Genomic DNA, 22,111 nt, shown 5'->3' on the forward strand with positions numbered 1-22,111 from the left:
TCTGGTCAGTTAGGTAGCAGAGGGGGTTGTTTATCAGTTTCAGCTGCTTTGGTACTGGGGTTGTCATTGGGGTTGTCTGAAATGCTCTTTGTCTGGTCCCTCCCGTGGGACCAATTTGCCATGGGAGACCCAACCAGGGGGTACTGCCTCAGACAACACAGCTCCCAGGATTACAGGGTTGCGCAAACCCATCCACCACGGGGAGGTTCATGGGGGCTGTGTTTAAAGGAGCCAGTTGAGGTGGTTCAGGCATCTGCAAAGGGAGGCCTCCTGGGCACCTCCCTTTGGAGGTTTTCTGGGCATCGCCAACTGGGAGGGGACCCTGGGGTAGAGAACATGCTGCAGACTTCATATCTCATCGGGCCTGGGAATGATTCAGGACCCTCCAGGAAGACCTGAAAAGTGTGGCTGGGGAGAAGAACATCTGGAATACCCTGCTTGGTGCTTTGTCATGCTTTTTGTTTCATGATGTGACAGATGTTTTCCAATGGTGCCTGTGATTGTTGAGCACCAGTTGAAAACATTGAAAACATCCAACTGCTAAGCTGCAGGCCAGTTTAGCATGCTGACTCTTCTGCTATGAAGTAGGGATGCGCCGATCCGATATTCAATATCGGTATCAGTCCGATCCTGGCCTAAATTACTAGATCGGATATCGGAAAGAAATAAAAAATGCATTCCGAGCCGATACGACCGACATTAGCTCCATTACAGGTGGCGATTCTCCTCCGTGAATCGCCACCTTATCGTGGTGGAGGGGTTTGTGTGCCCCAGTGATCCCAGGAGCTATGTTGTCCGGGGGCATGTCCCCCTGGTAGGGTCTCCCATGGCAAACTGGTCCTGGGTGAGGGTCCAGACAAAGAGCGGTTCAGAAGACCCCTATGTTTGCAACAACGAGGGAACAGTTTACCCTGCCCGGGATAGGGTTACCGGGGCCCCACCCTGGAGTCAGGCCTGGGGAGGGAGCTCGAGGGAGAGCATCTGGTGGCCGGGCATTAGACCGTGGTGCTCGGCCGGGTGCAGCCCGAAGAGGTTACATGGGCCCGCCCTCCTGCAGGCCCACCACCCGCAGGAGGTGTCATAGGGGTCGGGTGCAGTGTGTGTCGGGCGGTGGCCGAGGGCGGAGGCCCTGGCGGACCGATCCCCGGCTATCGAAACTGGCTGTTGGGACATGGAATGTCACCTCTCTGGTGGGGAAGGAGCCTGAGCTAGTGCGTGAGGTTGAGAGATACCAGCTAGATATAGTTGGGCTCACCTCAACCCATGGCCTGGGCTCTGGAACCAGTCTTCTGGAGAAGGGCTGGACTCTGTTCCAGTCTGGAGTTGCCCTCGGTGAGAGGCGGTGAGCTGGGGTGGGTATTCTTGTATCCCCCCGGCTTGCTGCCTGTACGTCGGAGTTTACACCGGTGGACAAGAGGGTAGCTTCCCTGTGCCTTCGAGCTGGGGAACGGGTCCTGACTGTTGTTTGCGCTTATGCGCCGAATGACAGTTCAGAGTACCCACCCTTTTTGGAGTCGCTGGGCGGGGTGCTGGAGGGTGCTCCATCTGGGGACTCCATAGTCTTGCTGGGAGACTTCAACGCTCACGTGGGCAATGACAGTGAGACCTGGAGGGGCGTGATTGGGAGGAACGGCCTGCCCGATCTGAACCCGAATAGTGTGTTCTTATTGGACTTCTGTGCAAACCACAGTTTGTCCATAACGAACACCATGTTCGAAAATAAGGATGTCCATAAGTGCACATGGCACCAGGACACCCTAGGTCGCAGGCCGATGATCGATTTTGTAATCGTATCATCAGATCTGCGGCCGTATGTTCTGGACACTCGGGTGAAGAGAGGAGCTGAGCTGTCAACTGATCACCACCTGGTGGTGAGTTGGATCAGGTGGCGGGGGAAGATGCTGGACAGACCTGGCACACCTAAACGTATTGTGAGGGTGTGCTGGGAACGCCTGGCAGAAGCCCCAGTCCGGGAGATCTTCAACTCCCACCTCCGGCAGAACTTCGACAGCATTCCGAGGGAGGCTGAGGACATTGAGTCCGAATGGACCATGTTCCGCACCTCCATTGTTGAGGCTGCTGCTCAGAGCTGTGGCTGCAAGGTGGTTGGTGCCTGTCGTGGTGGTAACCCCCGAACCAGATGGTGGTCACCGGAGGTGAAGGGAGCCATCAAGCTGAAGAAGGAGTCCTATCGGGCTTGGTTAGCCTGTGGGACTCCGGAGGCAGCTGACAGGTATCGGCAGGCCAAGCGGAATGCAGCTCGGGCAGTGGCCGAAGCAAAAACTCGGGTGTGGGAGGAGTTTGGTGAGGCTATGGAAAAAGACTTTCGGACGGCATCGAAGCGATTCTGGCAAACTGTCAGGCAACTCGGGAGGGGAAAGCAGTGCTCCACTCACACGGTTTATAGTGCGGGTGGGGTGCTGCTGACTTCAACTGAGGCTATAGTCGGACGGTGGAAGGAATACTTCGAGGACTTCCTGAATCCCACTGACACGCCTTCTGTAGTGGAAACAGAGTCTGGGGACGAGGGAGATGACTTGACCATCACTGGGGGTGAGGTCACTGAGGCAGTTAAACAACTCCTTGGTGGCAGGGCCCCTGGGGTGGATGAGATTCGCCCTGAGTTCCTGAAGGCTCTGGATGTTGTAGGGCTGTCTTGGTTGACACGCCTCTGCAACATCGCGTGGAGATCTGGGGCAGTGCCAATGGACTGGCAGACCGGGGTGGTGGTCCCCATCTTTAAGAGGGGAGACCGGAGGGTGTGCTCCAACTTTCGGGGGATCACACTCCTCAGCCTCCCCGGTAAGGTCTATGCCAGGGTGCTGGAAAGGAGGGTCCGTCCGTTAGTCGAACCTCGGATTCAGGAGGAACAATGCGGTTTTCGTCCTGGTCGTGGAACGCTGGACCAGCTCTTTATCCTCTCAAGGATATTCGAGTGTGCGTGGGAGTTTGCCCAACCAGTCTACATGTGCTTTGTGGACTTGGAGAAGGCATTCGACCGTGTCCCTCGGGGTGTCCTTTGGGAGGTCCTGCGGGAGTATGGGGTGTCTGCCCCGTTGTTGCGGGCCATTCAGTCTTTGTACAACCGCAGTGAGAGCTTGATCCGTATAGCCGGTAATAAGTCGGATTTGTTTCCTGTGGGTGTTGGACTCCGTCAGGGCTGCCCTTTGTCACCAATTCTGTTCATAATTTTTATGGACAGAATTTCTAGGCATAGCCAGGTGGTGGAAGGCTTCTTCCTTGGTGGCCTCAGAGTCTCATCTCTGCTTTTTGCGGATGATGCGGTTCTGTTGGCTTCATCAGGGGGTGGCCTCCAGCTCGCAGCGGAACGGTTCGCAGCCGAGTGTGAAGCGGCCGGCATGAGAATCAGCACCTCTAAGTCTGAGGCCATGGTCCTCAGCCGGAAAAAGGTGGAGTGCTCACTCCGGCTCAGGAACGAGTTCTTACCCCAAGTGGAGGAGTTCAAGTATCTCGGGGTCTTGTTCACGAGTGATGGAAGAAGGGAGCGGGAGATTGACAGACGGATCGGGGCTGCCTCTGCAGTGATGCGGACGCTGCACCGGTCTGTCATGGTGAAGAGAGAGCTTAGTGTAAAGCAAAGCTCTCGATTTACTGGTCGATCTACGTTCCTACCCTCACCTATGGTCATGAGCTTTGGGTAGGGACCGAAAGAATAAGATCGCGAATACAAGCGGCAGAAATGAGTTTCCTTCGAAGGGTGGCTGGCCTCTCCCTTAGAGATAAGGTGAGGAGTGCGGCCATCCGGGAGGGGCTCAGAGTAGAGCCGCTGCTCCTCCACATCGAAAGGAGCCAGTTGAGGTGGCTTGGGCATCTGATTAGGATGCCTCCTGGCCGCCTCTTAGGTGAGGTGTTCCGGGCATGTCCCACTGGGAGGAGGCCCCGTGGTAGACCCAGGACACGCTGGAGGGATTATATCTCTCGGCTGGCCTGGGAATGCCTTGGGGTCCCTCCGGATGAGCTGGAGGAGGTGGCTGGGGAGAGGGAAGCCTGGGCTTCTTTGCTTAGTCTCCTGCCCCCACGACCCGGCCCCGGATAAGCGGAAGAGAATGGATGGATGGATGGATGGATGGATGGATGGACAGTTTTAGGTCATCTTCTTCTTCGTGTGGGTTTGCGGTTGACCAAACCAGCTTAGAGCTGCATTACCGCCACCTACTGGAATGGAGTGGGGATCAGAAAATAACCTCCTCAGATTCTACAAAGTTCTCCGTCGCTGCGACGGATTCGCTTTGACACTGAGCGATCATCGCTGACATGTTTTTCCACGCCTCCACTGCTCTCTGCGTGTTTGTGTGTTGTGCTAGCTTTGCTGAGATTTCAGCTGTTATTTTTACTCTACTTCAGCTCCCGGACATACTCCTAGCGAGCGCCGCATCCGGTACCGGAAGGACCCCTTCCCCTCAGTGACTAAATATAGACGTGCAGTAGAAACGTATTTAGGAGAATGCTTGTGAATAACAAGCATTACAAGATTACGCTCACGCAGCCCCCAGTTTTTCAACATAAACACTGATAACACAACAGCAGCAGTCAACTGTTTTACGTGCACAAGCGGAAAGAGGTGGAACCGGCGAGCTCAGATGGAGCAGAAGAAATGTTTTTCTAGTGTCCAGATGAAGCTTTTTCCTCTGTAACCTCCATTAAACCTTTACTGGGAAACAGCTGGAGGTCCTTGATCAACCAACTGATCAGTAAGTGAAGAAAAGAGAACTTTGTAGCTGCTCCATCCACCCTGTTTGTTTTACAGAGGGAAGTTAAAATATGCAGATGAACTGTTAATGTGAAAAAATTGTTTCTTATGCAGTTACTTGGGTAATTGATGGAATAATTGATAGAATATTCAATTGCTAAAATAATCAATAGTTGCAACCCTACTGAAATTTGCAACGTACCATAAGCCAATGCATCACCTTCTCACACAGGAGCAACAGGATTCAGGTGATAGGGTGATTGTTGTAAGTAAAGTTTATTTATTTAGTGCTTTTCACAGACAAAAATTCACAAAGTGCTGTACAATAATTAAAACACAATATCAAAAAAAACCCAGATAAAACACCATATTAAAAACATGTTAACATTACCATATTAAAAGAAAAAGAATAAATATAAAGTCAACAGAAAGCCTGGTTAAACAGAAAAGTTTTCAATTGTTTTTTTAGGACGCCACAGAGTCAGCTAAATGGAGCTGGAGTGTTAAACAGTTCCAGAGCTTTGGTGCCACTGCCTGAAAAGCTCTGCCCCTCCCTGGTTCTTAGTCTTGTACGTGGGACAACTGAAAGATTTTGATTTTGTTGTGTGAGAGACTGTTGACTTATGTCCAGTCTTATGTTTTGTTTTGTTTGTTTGTTTTGTTTTTTTTAAAAAAGATCGGATTTGTATCGGTATCGGCAGATAGCCAAATGTAAAATATCGTATCGGCATTGGACCTAAATAAGTGGTATCATGCCATCCCTACTATAAAGTCATGCTGTTGTAATAGCTGCAGTGTGGGGATTAGGATTGTCTTCCTGAAACAGGCGAGGTCTTTCCTGAAAAAATGGGAGCATTTGTTGCTCTAAAGCCCGTATATACCTTTCATCATTGATGGTGCCTTTCCAGTTCTACAAACTACCAATGACCCACCATACCATCAGAGATGCAGGATTTTGAACTGAGTGCTGATAACAAGTCCATAGGATGTGGTTATAACAGACACTCACTGTGACGGAGCGCGACGTGAGGAGGGCGTTTAGACGTGTAAACACCAGGAAAGCGGCTGGACCAGACGGTATTAGTGGACGTGTCCTTAAGACCTGCGCTGACCAGCTGGCACCTGTGTTTACACTGATATTCAACCTCTCGCTGAAACTGTGTGTGATTCCCACCTGCTTTAAAAAGTCCATCATAGTCCCTGTCCCAAAGAAACCACACCCCAGCAGCCCCAATGACTTCAGGCCCATAGCACTCACCTCTGTGGTGATGAAGTGTTTTGAGAGACTCATCAAGACATTCATCACCTCCTCACTGCCCACCACCCTCGACCCACTACAGTTTGCATACCGGCCAGACAGATCCACAGATGACGCCATATCCTTCCTCCTCCACAAGACCCTTTCACACATAGACACTGGTAAGGGGAACTATGTGAGAGTGCTGTTTGTAGATTACAGCTCAGCATTCAACACCATAGTTCCCTCCAGGCTAGGTCTCTAAGCTGCTGGACCTGGGCCTGGGCCCATCCCTGTGCAGGTGGGTTCACAGCTTCCTGACCAGCAGACCACAGGTGGTACGAGTGGGTCACCACACCTCATCCTCCCTCACCCTCAACACTGGATCCCCCCAAGGCTGTGTGCTCAGCCCTCTGCTGTACTCACTGTACACCCATGACTGCGAGGCCACGTCAGAGTCCAACGTCATCATCAAGTTCGCTGACGACACTGCTGTTGTGGGACTAATCTCTCACAATGAGGAGACAGCCTACAGGAGAGAGGTCTCCCGCCTGGAGAACTGGTGCCAGGAGAAACCACCTCCTGCTCAACGTCAGCAAAACAAAGGAACTGATCGTGGACTTCAGCAGGAAGCAGCAGAGGGACTACCATCCACTTGTCATCAGTGGTGCTGAGGTGGAAAGAGTGGACACTTTCAAATACCTGGGAGTGACCATCTCACAGGACCTGTCCTGGACTCATCACATAAACATCACTGTGAAGAAGGCCAGACAGCGTCTCTACCTCCTCAGGCGGCTGAGAGACTTCAAGCTCCCACTCAAGGTGCTCAGGAACTTTTACACCTGCACCATCGAGAGCATCATGCGTGGGAGCATCACCACCTGGATGGGAAACTGCACCAAGCAGGACTTCATGGCCCTAAAAAGGGTGGTTCGTTCAGCTGAACGGACCATCAGAACCACCCTCCCCAACCTGCAGGACATTTACACCAAGCAGTGCAGGCTGAGGGCCATGAAGATCCTAAAACAGCCCAGCCACCCCGGACACTCTCTCTTCTCCCTGCTCCCATCAGGCCGGCGTTACCGCTGCCTGAGGACTAAGACTGAAAGGTTGAAGAAGAGTTTTTACCCACAAGCCATCCGTCTGCTCAACTCTGAGCCCTAACTGGACCATTATTGCACAATGTAAATATTATAATTTAAAAAGTGTGTATAGTGTATAGTATTTAGAGTATAGTGTATAGTGTGAAATACTTTTTTTATTTTTATTCTTCTTCTTATTTATATGTGTGTGTATATATGGTTGCAGGTACAAAATACATTTCACTGTGCATTGTACTGTGTATAACTGTGCATGTGACAAATAAACACTATCTTATCTTATCTTATCTTATAAAGTAGGCAGTAACACATTATTATATCTGCTTACCCCCCTCAGCAGATGGGTTCAACATCACACTCCAAACTTCAGTCTTCTGCACTCCATCCAGCTGTTTGTGTCGAGAACAAAGATATGATATGAACAGAGTAAAGGAGGTATGTGTTATCATTTAATTATTTCTAAGCACACAGAAAATCACAATACATACAATGCATTGTCATCATCCAGTCACTTACCACAACTCGTAAGAACTTCTGGACACGGTCTCCACCCATTGCATCTCTGGCGAGCACCATCACCTCCAGGGGATGCTTTCCCACCACTAGTGGTACAATGGTGTAAGGCACAGCTATTGAAGAGCCAGCCGGCACCGTCACTTCCTGTGTGTGACTGTCCTTGAAAGCGACACTGCACATGCCTTCAGTCTTCTTCAGCACCACCCTGACCTGAGCAGAAAGCGGTCAGCTGCTACAGAGACTTTAAAGAAACCGATATTTTATTAAATAAGGCAATAATCTTACATGTAGTTCCTCAGAGCCATAGTTATGGATCACAGCTTTTATTTCAACCTGCTCATTTCTCGCCACTGAATGCGGCAGCTTCAGGTCCACAAAGAATTGCTTCCAGGCTTTGAAATTGTACGGCTCCGCAACACAGAAACCTGCAGAGATTCACAAGATGATTACTGATAAACGTCTATGAGTGCTTATGATTCTGATCACTCTGTTATAGTTCAGGTTTAGAAACCAGGTTGAGATTTGTGAGTTTGTTGCAGCATAATTACTTCCTATAGAGCTGAGAAATTAGAGGCTGTTGTTGACAGAATGTTAAAAAAGCTTTTTAAAAGTCCAACTTTTATCTGAAGATCTAATAAAAGGATTTTTAATAATCCTCTCACTCATGGTTTACTGCCAGTATGAACCAGTAATTAGTAATACTGTACACATCATGCAAAATCTCACATGCTAGTGTAAAAAACTAAAGCTCCGTATGTAGTTCTTTGATATTCATATTCACAGAACATAATATTCTGGTGGGGTCTTACATGATTAGCGAATATAATTAGAAAATATCTGAAGTAAAATAATTGCTAAGATATGCTGAGAATACAGAGACACTGCAGAGACACATTTAGCATCTGTTTGCATGGGGACTGTTCAGAGGTTATGTAGTATTTATATTTTTATTGTGAATATACGGGTAAAAACTACCTGCATATCTGGGTCAGTACTATAAAGACTTTGGTGTCATTCTGGATCACCACCTCAGCTTCAATTAGCAGAACAGTTCAGTTGTCCAGAAAACTTTTTTTGCAGCTCAGGAGACTCAGAAAAACTCAGAGAGAAATATAGATCATGGTTATACTTACTCTTATTTCCTCCTTATTAAACTATCATAACTCCTTATTCACTTATTTGAGTAGACACAAATTACAGCTGGTCCAGAAGCCATGCTCCTCTTTTATCCTCCCCTCATTGGTTACTGATTAATTTTGGAAAAGATTTTAATATTTTACTGATTTTAGTTTACACTTTATTCTTAAATACTGCTCTCTCTCTCTCTCTCTCTCTCTCTCTCTCTCTCTATCGCTCTCTCTCTCTCTCTCTCTCTCCCTCTCTCTCTCACAGAGGGGATCACATTTGCAGAATATATTTTAAATTGGTCTATATTTGTCTTTGATTTATTAGTTTTCATTTGCATGTATTTATTTTTCACTTTTAATCTCCTTGTGCTGATAGCCTTCTGCTCCCAATGCTGTTTAATTTATAAACTTTTCTCAGTTTTTTTATTACTGTTTTTCACCATATCTATCTTGATACTTTGTATTTGTGTTTTGAAGAGTTTTACATAAATAATGATGATGATTATTATTATTAATAAAATTATAATAATATCTCAGTTTCATAAACAAAAATAAATATATTTGGGGGGGGGGGGGTTACTCAAATGTTTCTGCCCACAAAATAACTTTTTTTTTTCTAGAAGTTTGAGAAGGTGTAATTCTCATAAAAGCCTGACTGCATCAAGTTTTATCAAATTTTCCATAAACTTAATTGATTCAGCACCTTGATTCCTGGTCCACCGTCATCTTACCTGTCTGAGGTGATGCACTGACAGCCAGAACTCCCCATTCTGTGATGCTGTCAGGTAAGGGCTCCTCTATGTTCAAAGAGGCTAGCCTGTTGAGAAAATCCATATTTTTTATTATCAGCCATTAGGTTCAAGTTCAAAACTACAGCTATGTGACTATTATACTGTACAGGGAATCAGTATCCATCCAACAATTCACCCGTGAGCTCAGGTTAACTGTCAATCTACATTGACCAAACGTGTGAATGCGAGTGTGAAATTGTGTTGTATATTTGTCTAAATATATGTTTGAAGTAAGATGAAAAGAAAGTAAGCAAATCAAACTAATCTTTAGTTTCACTGTTAACAACAAAACGTTTATTAACTTCCTGATAATCCTGTTAGCTGGATTGTCTGAGCTATCATGAAAGATTTATTGCAAAAGGAGAATAAAATATAGTCAAATTTAACTAATGAATAATGAAGTTAATTGAATTTTATTTTGTGTCAGTGCCATTAAACTGTAATTGTTTTATACACGTACAGTATCATCCATGGCAACAAGTATTATGCCATATATAATAAAATGGATGGATAAATTATTATTTATCATTACATTGTCTGTTAGCAGAAATGTAAAAACATAACCAGCCACTAGAATTTAAACTATAGTGTTATTATAGCATCACCAAAATCAATATGCAATTAAAAAATGAAGTTTCTTGCTCTCTGCTCTTGCACTGCAGGTTTATTAGATTTCAGCAAGCACTTTATAAAATATTAACTTGGTTATACACACTAGCTGATGTTTTTCAGTGCGCAAGCAGCACGACACAGATGCGATGCATGAATTTGTGTTACAGTGTGAGCGTATAGACACACAGACGGTCCAGGTAACACAGATTGATGCTGTGTCAGTGTTTTCTGCACGTACGACTGCTTATTCTACAAACAGCATGATCCAGCTCACCTGATGAAATGTCCTTTTATCAGACACAGTCCACCAAGAGTCAAAGAAAAAAAGTCTTTTATCACTAAAAGTCAATGGAAATTACACAATGTGTTCCTACTGACGCACTGAACACCTTGTTTACTGCCTACTTGTTACTGTGAACATGAATCATGGACACGGCAGTCGCAAGAAACCACTGAACTTCAGTTCAGTTTTTCCCCACTGGAATCCACACAAATGCATCCGGGCAAGTAACAGTTTCCGGTTTTCCCGTTTCCGCCGGCGTTCTTTCACACTGTGATAAATTCGGTATAATATGATATAAATGCGAGAGGGAAAATTCACAAAGGCTACTCTAAGGACAAATATTTGCATTATTATGGTGTGCTGACTCTGGATTTACTTAGATTTGGTGCTGATCTGTGCTGATTCTGAAGCTTTCAGTTTTGTGATATTATGACCAAAGCTGTTCCAGACTTGCACAGTTAAAGGGGTGAACTGTAAGTGTCAGAGAGGAGGCCAGTATGTCACAAACCTTTAAATATGGGGCTAAATGCAACCTGAAAAGCGATTGTGTTGCACATGTTCATTGTGGCTTATTTCTGTTTTGATGCGGCAACAACCAAGTGTCCATAAACCAAGAAAATCTATCCAAATCCAAAGAGTGGAGCTGTTCAGCAAGATGAGGATAAAGTAATCAGACTTTTCTTCCTTAGATGTAACTGCTGCTCTAATCCTTTACTCACCCATCTCCTTCTGCCTTGTTGGGTAGGTTAACATCCATCCAAAGCCAAGACTCGTAGAATTTGGAGCGCAAATATACCTCAGCCTCATCCAAGTACTCCCCCTCTTCTTCCTCTTCTTCCATGACCTCCTCTGCAGCTGTCAGCAGATCTTCAATTATACTTGTATCAATGTACCCTTCACGTCCAGCTGGTCCAGGTGGTCCAGGCGGTCCAGCCATTCCAGGCATTCCCGGCATTCCAGGCATTCCAGGCATTCCAGGCACTCCAGGTCTTCCAGGTCTTCCAGGCATTCTATGCACTTCAAACCGACCTGTAGTATGTGAATATATTTACACAGTAAATATCCAAATGTCCAAATGTTTTAAGACATCACCGCAGCTGATTTTTCAATCAAAAATCAAGATGTAACTGAAGTGCAGCTGTAATTATTATAAAAAACTACTAAGATGTACACAAACACAGTCAAATTTCTGCATAATTAAAACAAATTCCTGTGGGTTGTTTATTTAAAATAATTAAAAAGTTGCTGTAGACGGAGCACTTGGATGTAGGAGTGTAAAGCACGACACCACTGGACTCTAGAGCATCCAATGGATGAGTCTGGGTTTGGTGGCTGCCAGGAGAACAGTACCTGTCTGACTGCATTGTGCCAAGTGTAAAGTTTGGTGGAGGGGGATTATGGTTTGGGGGTATCTTTCAGGAGTTGGGCTCGACCCCTTAGTTCCAGTGCTTCAGCATACCAAGGTCTTTTGGAAAATTTCATGCTCCCAACTTTGTGGGTTAAGAAAGGGATGTCACTTAAGTTCATATGCACATGAAGGCAGTATAGTGTATTTACTGACTCTTAAACTCCAAAAGTCTGCTGTTGGTCTCAGTAAATGAAGCTGGGGATGCCACCTGCCCTGTCTAGAGATTTTCAGAGCTGTGGGTAAAAGAGGGAAAAATGCTGCAGCTGGCCCTACATATAACTTGTTACTTGTGAAACTACTTTTGATTTAATACTTTAATGTTATACTGCTAAATTTAAAAGAAATGTAAAAAAAAAAGTGTTTCAACAAATCAACCCAAAATGAAACCAGTATGGCACATCGATGAAGCTGAAGTAAAGTAATTACTAAAGACTGGTATTTCCAATACATATCTTAACGTGGGCACAGGCATGGTAGTGGTAGTGGGTGAGGGGGTGGTAGGAATCGCTGTGTCAAACTGCTGGTCCCTTAAAGTGGCGCAGCAAAAGCGGAAAGCCCGGATGCACTCCCATCCCTCAGTGATGTAGAGGGAGCGTCGTGTGCAGGAGTACGGCATTGGGATCTCGCGAAGGCCATCTTTACAGCAACGGTGCTGCAGCTTCTCCTTGTAGTGACTCTCTGGAGGCAGAGGAATGGAAGACAGGTAACCAGCATTCATCAGCAGTAATCTCATACTCTGTATTTAAAAAAAAATAATACAGCAGCAGCAAACAACATATCGAATAAAAGAAGCTCTCTTTATCAGACTGCTTGCAACAATAAGTAAGGAGAAAGATCACTGAGCAGATATTTTTCCAGTGAAAATGAGTGAATAATAAATTTGTTGTCCTACATCTGCTTTTTTTTTTTTTTACCATAACATTTAATGACATTTGCCTTCTCTTAATAAATAATTAATCAAATTATTTATTCAGTAAGCACAAATCCCTGGTCAGAGGTTTGATCGGATCACCAACTAAACAAACCCTCTGTGATGAGAGGACACTCACCCAGCTGTGCTTTACGTCTCAACAGTTCAGCAGAGCGCCTCCTTCTGGCACTGCGTGAACACTGCAGGGCTGGGGGGAAGGAGAGCAGAATAACACCATTAACCTTCCTATACATAATCAGGGGTTAAAGTGGGATTCAGCAGGTGGGGGAACTGTAATATCTGGCTTGATGGTGGAGCATGGGGAAACGAATCACTTACAAATAAGAAACCCAAAAATGTGAAACATACTGAAATCATGTACCAGTTACAACCTCAATAGAAAAATTATTTCAGCATAAAAACAGAAATGAAAACAGAATACAATGGTTTGCAAATCTCAGAAATAATTTTCACAATGGAAATTTTTAAATTTGATGAGAGTAACACATCTCAAAAAAGTTGGGACAGGGTCATGTTTACCCCTCTTCTTTTAACAACAGTCCATAACCATTACAGGAATTGGGGAGAGGAATGTTGATCCACTCTTACCTGATAGAGGATTCTGCTGTAGCTGCTCAACAGTCACACTTTCACTTGGTGAAAGGTGTGGACTGCAGGCAGGCCAGTTCAGCACCCAGACTGTACTAAGATGCTGCTGTAATAGCTGCAGTATGCAGTTTAGTGCTGTCTTGTTGAAATAGGCAAGACCTTCCCTGAAAAATACGTTGATTAGCAGCACATGTTGCTCTAAAGCCTGTAGATGTCTATCAGCATTAATGATGCAAATTCCATAGGCGCTGATACCATAGCCTCAGAGATGCAGGCAGAGATGCTGATATCAAGCCAAATGGCTCCTGTCCTCTTTAGTCCAGAGCATGCAGCATCCATGTTTTCCAAAACAATGTAAAATTTTCATTTGTCTGACCCGAGAACAGTTTTCCAGTTTACTTCAGTCCATTTTAAATGAGCTTTGGTCCAGAGAAGATGGCATTGTGTCTGGACCATGTTCACATCTGGCCTTGTTTTTGTGGGCCAGAGTTTTAATCTGCATTTGTGGATTTCACAGTGAGCTGTGTTCACAGAGGATGGTTTCTGGAAGTGTCCCTGAGCCCATGCAGTGATTCTCACAATAGCATGATGCCATGAAATTGTAAAATGTCTCCGTTTAAACATTTTACATGTTTAATGAGATTTGCAGATAATTACATTCAGTTTATTTTTACATTTTACACAGTGTCCCAGCTTTTCTGGAATTTGATTTGTATAAACATTATTGCATTTAATGCTCGCTCGTCTTCTGTACTGCTAGCCAGAGCTGGATGAAGTTCTGTGATGTTTGATGTTTGATTGTTTTTGACACAAATCTTCTGTGAAACCAAGCTTTACGTTTCTTTGATTATACCACCTATTACAACCTATAGCTGAGCTCATATTACACACAGTGTAATATAAGGTGTCAGGCCCAGATGAGCCAAAAAACCCCACCCCCAGCCCCCAGCCACAGTGCAAACATGGTCTTCAGCTGTTACGAGGGGAATGAGAGACTACAAACTTCTATTTTTTTAACATCAGTTATTCTAATATTAAAATCATAGCATATGAAGTATTCCTGTGAATTAGTGTGAGTTTTGTTCAACAGATACAATGAGTGGTTATCTGCCTTTGTTGCATGAGCAACATATTAAAGTGATGTCAGCTGTTTGTTTTAGTGAATAAAGATGAGCTTCTCGACAGCTGCTCCATAGTTACCTCGTCTGTCTGGGGTGTGGAAGCCAGCGTTGGAGGAGTAAAGGAGTCCTGCATCTGTAAACACGCTTTTGGCATCTCGGCCTCCACCTCGAGTGCAACCAATGTCTCCATGCTCCACCACATCCCAAATCTGAGCAAAGGGTTCCATTAAAAAAGGTCAAATGAGTTCTGCGGTTCTGCATTTGTAGGACTTTAGTCAACTTTTGTAATTGATGTACACGATTTGAATATCACTATCCCAATGTGTAAATGGCCCATCGAAAGTTTAACTACCTTGCACTGTTAACTCTAAATCCTTATGGAAATAATGTAAATAAGTATTTAATGAACTTGTCATATTTATTTCATTTGTCTTTTTTTCAGTCTTACTGTAATCAATATTATAAAACACTTGGGCCAAATGTAAAACACACACCTTCTTTTGTGTGAGTCTGTCCTTGTTGATGAGATACACGGCGTTGTCCACAGTCACCAGGCTGACCTTTGCCACTGGTTCACCTCTGATCTGAAATCTAAAGGTCTTCCCAGGAGTGTAGTAATTGGGTGGGTTGCCCACTGGCCCCACTGTGAGCTACAGCAGAGAATGCACTTGTTGGTTATCTTGTTATCAGGCACATTTGAAAGACTGCAGTCAAACCAAAATACTGACCAATCAAAAGTCTATGCACCACTCATATCTATATATATATACTCCTGATCAGGGGCGGAGCTTCTGGAGGGGCTGGGAGGGCGGCATGCCCCCGGCCCGGGGCTAGCGGGGGCCCGGATGGGAGAGAGGAGAGGAGAATAAGATTCCAGGTAGCCAGGCCTCTGTCACGTTCGAGGCGAGGTGGAGAAGGAGGGCCCTGTCTTGATTATATCGCAATTATATTTATTTATATTATATTATATATTATATTATATTATATTTATTATATATATATAATTATATTTGCAATTTGTATACTTGTATATTGTCTTATAGTTTTTATACTTATTTGTTTTTGGTTTTTTTTTCTGTAAGCACGAAGTACCGCAGCAATTTCCTAATGCTGTGAACCTGTTCACCCATATGGCAATAAAAACCTTCTGATTCTGATTCTGATTCTGATTCTGATTCTGAATATGCATGGCTCAATGTGCGCAGTATACAACCCACTATACATCACCCATCATTCATGTTTTACACGGGGGTTTTAAAGGTTGCCACAGTCAGGACTGAGTCATGGTTGCTCAAAACTTTACAAGACCGACTGACTTTAGTGATGTAGTAGGTGTAAAATATTGAATAAGATGTTGACTGGCTTTATTTTCACTCTAAAGGCCCTTTCACACCAGATGAGTGGAGTAAAAACGACATGAAATTCCAAATCTTTCGGATGTGAACTTGTCGTGTAACCTATATACACACCGGACACGCTGCGTTTTTGCGAATAAATCAGAGCGCTGCATTTAGGAACATGTGAGTTCATACCACAAAACGCGCACTGATGTACTGAATATACAGTGATGTGGGAACAGTAAACTCATACTATTTTACCTCAGACACACAGCTACACGCTGTTCTGAGTCAGTCGGCTCTCTGAAATTATTCTCTGCCTCCTCACATGTGATCCCAACTCTGTCAACAACTGCCCACTGATGATATGAAATGTGCGCAAAAGCATTCGTGATGCAGCTTCAACTCCTGGATCAAACCATGAAACTCTCCCTGCTGCCGCTTTCTAATGTGTTGGATGAACCCAGAATCTCTTTTTCTTCCTTCTCTGGTTTAGAAAAATCACAACCTCATTACATCATCGTTTGATGTTGGCTTCCTTTCTTTCACAGTGCCTTTTATGAGGGCAATTTAGTCGCAAAAACGCAGCGCATCTGGTGTGAATGTAGGTTACACGACAGGTTCGCATCCGAAAGATTCGGAATTTCATGTTGTTTTTACGCAACGCATCCGGTGTGAAACGGTCTTAAAGGCCTTAGGTGGAGCATTTTTACGGACTAAGCTAACATGAGTGGCACTTCATAACATACACATTCCCGCTGTTCTGGGCATGTGCATGTTATAAAATTATGTTATGATGAGCTTTATTATTTGGGTATAAAGGCCCCGGTCATTTGCCCCGCCCCCGGCCCGGCTCTGATTTGTTCCGCTAGTGCTCCTGATCAAAATCTTAAGACCAGTTAAGAAATTGCAAGAATTTGCATTTTGCACTAGTGGATCTTAAGAAGGTTCTAAGTAGAGCTTCACAATGCTAAAAGAAGAAATCGGCGCAAGAGTCAAAATCTTTTGAGCAGGGAATATTGAAAACTGCATTTACACTCAAACATGATTTTTTCAGCTGATCAAAAGTTTAAGATCATAGCTCAAAAAAAAAACCCAAAACCCCCTCAAAACAGAAATAAAAGTGTCAAATAAAGGACTCAGTAATGAGTAGCTCCACCATTCTTGTTGAGCACTTCAAACAATTGTTTAGGCATGCTTGATGCCAGTGTTTCCAGGAGGCTAGTGGGAACATTGCTCCAAGTGTTGAAGATGGCTTCACGAAGGGCATCCACTGTCTGGAACTGATGTCCATTTTTGTAAAGTTCCCTTGCCATCCATCCCCAAATGTTCTCAGTCAGATTTAGATCAGGGGAACATGCAGGGTGGTCCAAAAGAGTGATGTTATTCTCCTGGAAGAAGTCCTTTGTCAGGTGGGCATTGTGAACTGCAGCATTGTCCCGTTGAAAAACCCAGTCATTACTACACAGACAAGGGCCCTCAGTCATGAGGGATGCCCGCTGCAACATCTCCACATAGCCAGCCGCTGTTTGACGCCCCTGCACAACCTGAAGCTCCATTGTTCCATTGAAAGAAAACGCACCCCAAATCATGATGGCATGATTCCCTCTTCTGTCTTCCTGTTTTACTTGTCTACTTGTTTACTGTCCGTTGTTTTCAGTTTTGCTTCCCCTAGTCTTGTCAAGTCAGCGTAGTCAGCGTCACCTGTGTTCCTACTTGTTTCCTCTTCCCTCATCAGCCCTTCTGTGTATTTAAGTCCCGTGTTTTCTCTGCTTGTTGTCACATCGTCTTCATATGTTCTCCTGCTGTGTCCTGTTCTTCCTTGGAATTAAGTCTAGTATTTTTTGCCCTGAGTTTTGCCACTAGGTCTGCCTAGTCCAGCTTTATGTTGAGCACCGGTAAATAAAGTGGGATTATCTTTTACTTTTGCCTGGCGTGTCCTGCATTGGGGTCCTCTTTCTGCCTGCCACACAGCCGTTACATGACAGAACAACGCAACCACACCATGGACCCTGCGGACTCAGAACCTCCTAACAAGGAGCAAGAGGAGAAAATTGCGGAACTAAGGGACTTTGCTCTGCAGATAATTCATGCCTCGGATCCCCACTACAGGATAATGCAACTGGCATTCTGTTGCGGATTGATTTCCTCCTCTTTGTGGCTCCTCACCCATCCTGATACAGCTTCTCTGGCTCACTCTGTCATCATGCTCCGTAAAAATCTGCTGCCACACCCCACTGCAGCAGTCTCCAAACAACCATGGTCTCCGTCTCAGTCGGCTGCAGCAGCGACCTCCAAGCCTCATTCCACGTCAGCTCCAGCAGCGACCCCCAAGCCGCAGTTAGCTGTAGCTCCAGCTCTCCCCCAGTCGCAGTCCCTGTCAGGTCCTGTAGCTCCAGCTTCACTTCAGTTTCAGCCAGCTCCTGTAGTTCTCCCTTGGTCTCAGTCAGCTCCAGTGGCTCTCCCTCAGTCCACAGTGTCAGCTGTTTCTGCATTAGCTTCAGTTCCACCAGTGTCTGCTTCTGTTAGCTCCTTAACCTACTTGGTCCCTCTGGTCAGTTCAGTTTAGGTCCACTCAGTTCCTGTCTCAGTCCCCTCGGTTTTGGTCCCAGTGACCTCAGTTCCTGCTCCCTCAATAGGTTCGGTCCCCTTAGTCTCCCCAGTGTCAGCTCCCCGTTGGCCTCAGTCAGCTCCCCAGTCAGCTCCCTCAGTGTCGGCTGCCCAGCTTCCCCGCAGTCAGAGCCCCAGCTAGCTGTAGCAGCCTCCCAGTCAGAGCCCCAGCTAGCTGTAGCAGCCTCCCAGTCAGAGCCCCAGCTAGCTCCAGCAGCCTCCCAGTCAGAGCCCCAGCTAGCTCCAGCAGCCTCCCCTCGGTCTCTGTAAGCTGCAGCAGCCCCTCAGCTTCAGTCAGCGACCCTAGTGTCAGCCTCAGCAGCTTCCCTGTCTCAGCCCCAGTCTCTCCCGTCAGCTGTAGTAGAGCCCCTAGTTTCCCAGTCAGAGCCTTTGTCACCATAATCCTCACCACCACTAGACACACCCAATCAATCCCCAAAGCAGCCCCAGCTGTCCAGAGAGACAACTGTGCACCCTGCACTGCAGCCTTGGCCCACTCAGACCGAGCCGTCACGGGTCCCGCTCAGACCGAGCCATCAGGGGGTCCCGAACCTGAGTCCGAGCCGCCAAGGAGTCCCGCTAAGTCCGAGCCGCCAGGGGTTCCCGCTCAGTCCGAGTGTCCCGAGTCTTCAGAGGGTCCCGCTCAGTCCAAGTGTCTCGAGTCTTCCGAGTGTCCCGAGTGTCCCGAGTCTTCCGAGTGTCCCGAGTGTCCCGAGTCCTCGACCATCCAGGGCACAGGAAAGTCTAGGCCAGCTAAGGTTCTGGAGAGTCTCCGCCGCATGCCACGCAGCCGCCCACCCGAGGTCATCCATCTCCGGCGCATGCCACACGGCCGCCTGCCCAAGGTCATCTGCAGGGCGGTCAGCCCCCAGTCTCGTCTCGCCGCCGCTGTCACGGTGAGGGGCTGTGTGCGGAGGGAGAGGACCCAAGTGCAGGACTGACGCAGACAAAAACAAAACAAAACCCCAAGGAGCAACAATGTCCAAAAACAAACCAGGAAAGAAACAGAAGGCGGCAGCACACGGCTGGAAAAAAGTCCAAACAAAAGAAAACACAATTCTGGAGGCCGACCGCGCTCCCAGCGGCGGCGGCGAGGACGAAGGCGAGCAGGTGGCCGACTGCGCTCCCAGCGGCAGCGGCGACGAAGACGAAGGCGAGCAGAAGGCCGACCGCGCTCCCAGCGGCGGCGACGACGAAGAGGCAGGACTAGAGGCCGACCCCGCTCCCAGCTGCGGCGGCGACAAGAACAAAGGCGAAGAGCAGGCTCAGGACACTCGAAGGGCTCGGACAGAGCGGGACCCTCTGAAGACAGGTGCAGGTGCAGGGTGAGGCGGAGCAGAGGCCCGAGGTGCAGGCTGACTGTCTGTTTTCCTGGACAGCTGGAGCTGCTCAGGGGTCTGTTCAGGTGAGTCTGATGGTGGTGGCGTGGAGGATAACTGGGAAACTGGCAGTGTGGGATCTAACGGAGACTGAGAAGGCTGAGCTGAGGCTGACTGAGAAGGCTGGGACTGAGCTGAGGAGGTGACTAAGAGAGCTGAAGGGACCGAAGGCACTAAGAGAGCTGAAGGGACCGAAGGCACTAAGGGAGCTGAAGGGACCGAAGGCACTAAGGGAGCTAAAGGGACCTTAGCAGAGGGAACCTGAGGGACAGAGGGGACTGAGGGACCTGAGAGGGCCGAGGGGAGCGAAGCTGAGGGAGCTGAGGGAGCTAAGGGGAGCGAAGCTAAAGGCGAGGGAGCAGAAGAGGGAGCTAAAGGGACCGAAGCTGAGGGAGCCGAGGGAGCTAAAGCTAAAGGCGAGAGAGCAGAAGAGGGAGCTGAGGGACCAGAAGCTGAGGCTGTGGGGACCAAAGGAGCTGAGGGACCTGAAGGTACCGGAGCTGCAGAGGGAACCAAGGGAGATGAAACTAAAGGGACTGGAGCTGAGGGGACCAAAGGGACTAAACGGAGTGAAGGAGCTGGGGGAACTGAAGCTGGGGAAGGTGACGGTACAGAGGGAAAAGGGACTGAAGGAGCTAAGGGCGTAAAAGGCTTAGAAGCACTAACTGAAGGTGAGGGACCAGAAGAGGGAGCAACTAAAAGGACCGAAGGGAAAGGAGCCGAGGGGACTGAAGTTGAGGGGACCAAAGGAGCTAAGGGAACTGGAGCTGAAGGCGCTAAAGGAACCAAAGGGGATGAAGAGGATGAGGGAACTGAACCAGAGGAGGGAGTTAAAGGGACTTGAGAGGTTGAGGGGACCGAAGAAACTGAAGCTAAGGCTGGGAGAGCCACAGGGGCTGACTGAGTGCGAGGGAGAGCCACCGGGGCTGACTGAGTGCGAGAGAGAGCTGGAGCTAAGGGAGCTGGAGCAGGGCAAGCAGAGGGAGCTGGAGCTAAGGGAGCTGGAGCAGGGCGAGCAGAGGGAGCTGGAGCTAAGGGAGCTGGAGCAGGGCGAGCAGAGGGCGCTGGAGCTAAGGGAGCAGGGTGAGCAGAGGGCGCTGGAGCTAAGGGAGCAGGGTGAGCAGAGGGCGCTGGAGCTAAGGGAGCAGGGTGAGCAGAGGGCGCTGGAGCTAAGGGAGCAGGGTGAGCAGAGGGAGCTGGAGCTGGAGCTAAGGGAACCTGAGGAGCTGGAGCTGGAGCTAAGGGAACCTGAGGAGCTGGAGCTGAAACTAAAGCTAAGCGAGCAGGAGCTAAAGGGCGGACAGAGGGCGCAGAGGGAGCTAAAGGGCGGACAGAGGGCGCAGAGGGAGCTAAAGGGCGGACAGAGGGCGCAGAGGGAGCTATAAAGCCAGGGAGAATCACTTCCATAACGAAAATCCTAATTACCTCAGGTAAGTCATCTAAAAGTCCCAAATGAGTTGTTACAAGTCTCTGCATAATGTGTTTAATGGTGTCCTGACAGGCCTCATCAGGCAGCTCAATCCATTGCTCACAGAGCAAAACGACAGTGTCAATGTCCTGTTTGCGTTTCTCTGGTGCGTAAACAATCCCAGATGAGGTGTTATTGTCAGTGAGATTGGTATGTGTAGCACTCACAGATTGTCCGGTGGTTTCACACACAGGAGCGGTAGATGAGGGTTGTTTTTGCTGCGGAGAGCCACGCTTCCTCCTGCCTGTATGAACAGGAAGCGCAGCGGCGGCAGGCTCTTCCTCCCACTGACGTGCTAGGAACGCAGCGGGTGAAGAGCAGGCTGGTGCCGATGACGAAGGCGGCGTATTCCACTGAGGTGGGGAGGAGAAATACACGCCCATTTTAATCTCTGTCATGGCGGGCAGCGTATAGGCAGCTGTTGCAGCAGGCAGCTGCCGAAACAAAGCATGAGCTCGCGACGGAGGTGGGGAGCGGCGACGGCGAGGCTTCCTCCTCCAGCCAGGCCCTCCCCGGGCGAGGTGCGTGCCGACGAACCGTGACTCGTCTTCACAAGCGAGCCACGGCTCACACACGTCGGGCTCGAAAAAACTGTAGTCCGCTGGGTCCATAGTGGTTGCGTCGTTCTGTCACGGTGAGGGGCTGTGTGCGGAGGGAGAGGACCCAAGTGCAGGACTGACGCAGACGTAACTAAAAACGACTTTATTTCAAAAATACAAAACTCTAAATCTCCACCAGGGCAGGAACAAACTAGAAGCCTGGGAGAAACCAAAAACCAAAACACACAGCTAGGAGGGGAACACTGGGGGGAAACAATGACGACGACGCAACAACTAACAAAGGCAGACTAAGGGTTTAAATACACACAGGGGAATTAGGGCAAGTGGAAACA

The 22,111-nt window shown here is 47.5% G+C and overlaps 1 protein-coding gene and 1 long non-coding RNA gene across 2 annotated transcripts in view; one reads left to right on the forward strand and one right to left on the reverse strand.

Annotated features, from left to right (window-relative positions):
* Nucleotides 1–22,111, reverse strand: part of LOC115780865 (complement C3-like) — a 43,407-nt gene that overhangs the window by 12,558 nt on the left and 8,738 nt on the right. Inside the window, exons 17-25 of the mRNA XM_030730288.1 lie at nucleotides 14,920–15,075; nucleotides 14,505–14,634; nucleotides 12,835–12,903; nucleotides 12,238–12,463; nucleotides 11,097–11,408; nucleotides 9,423–9,508; nucleotides 7,850–7,989; nucleotides 7,565–7,774; nucleotides 7,377–7,437 (exon numbers count right to left, since the gene is read on the reverse strand). Of these exons, the coding sequence (XP_030586148.1) occupies nucleotides 7,377–7,437; nucleotides 7,565–7,774; nucleotides 7,850–7,989; nucleotides 9,423–9,508; nucleotides 11,097–11,408; nucleotides 12,238–12,463; nucleotides 12,835–12,903; nucleotides 14,505–14,634; nucleotides 14,920–15,075 (1,390 nt within the window). The remainder of the gene's footprint in view (nucleotides 1–7,376; nucleotides 7,438–7,564; nucleotides 7,775–7,849; nucleotides 7,990–9,422; nucleotides 9,509–11,096; nucleotides 11,409–12,237; nucleotides 12,464–12,834; nucleotides 12,904–14,504; nucleotides 14,635–14,919; nucleotides 15,076–22,111) is intronic.
* On the forward strand, nucleotides 7,089–7,631 carry LOC115780882 (uncharacterized). The gene is made up of 3 exons (XR_004019998.1): nucleotides 7,089–7,132; nucleotides 7,386–7,483; nucleotides 7,557–7,631. It is a non-coding gene; the product is annotated as an uncharacterized LOC115780882 (long non-coding RNA).

The sequence above is a fragment of the Archocentrus centrarchus genome, chromosome 1 (assembly GCF_007364275.1).
Source record: "Archocentrus centrarchus isolate MPI-CPG fArcCen1 chromosome 1, fArcCen1, whole genome shotgun sequence".
Classification (NCBI taxonomy): Eukaryota; Metazoa; Chordata; class Actinopteri; order Cichliformes; family Cichlidae; genus Archocentrus; species Archocentrus centrarchus.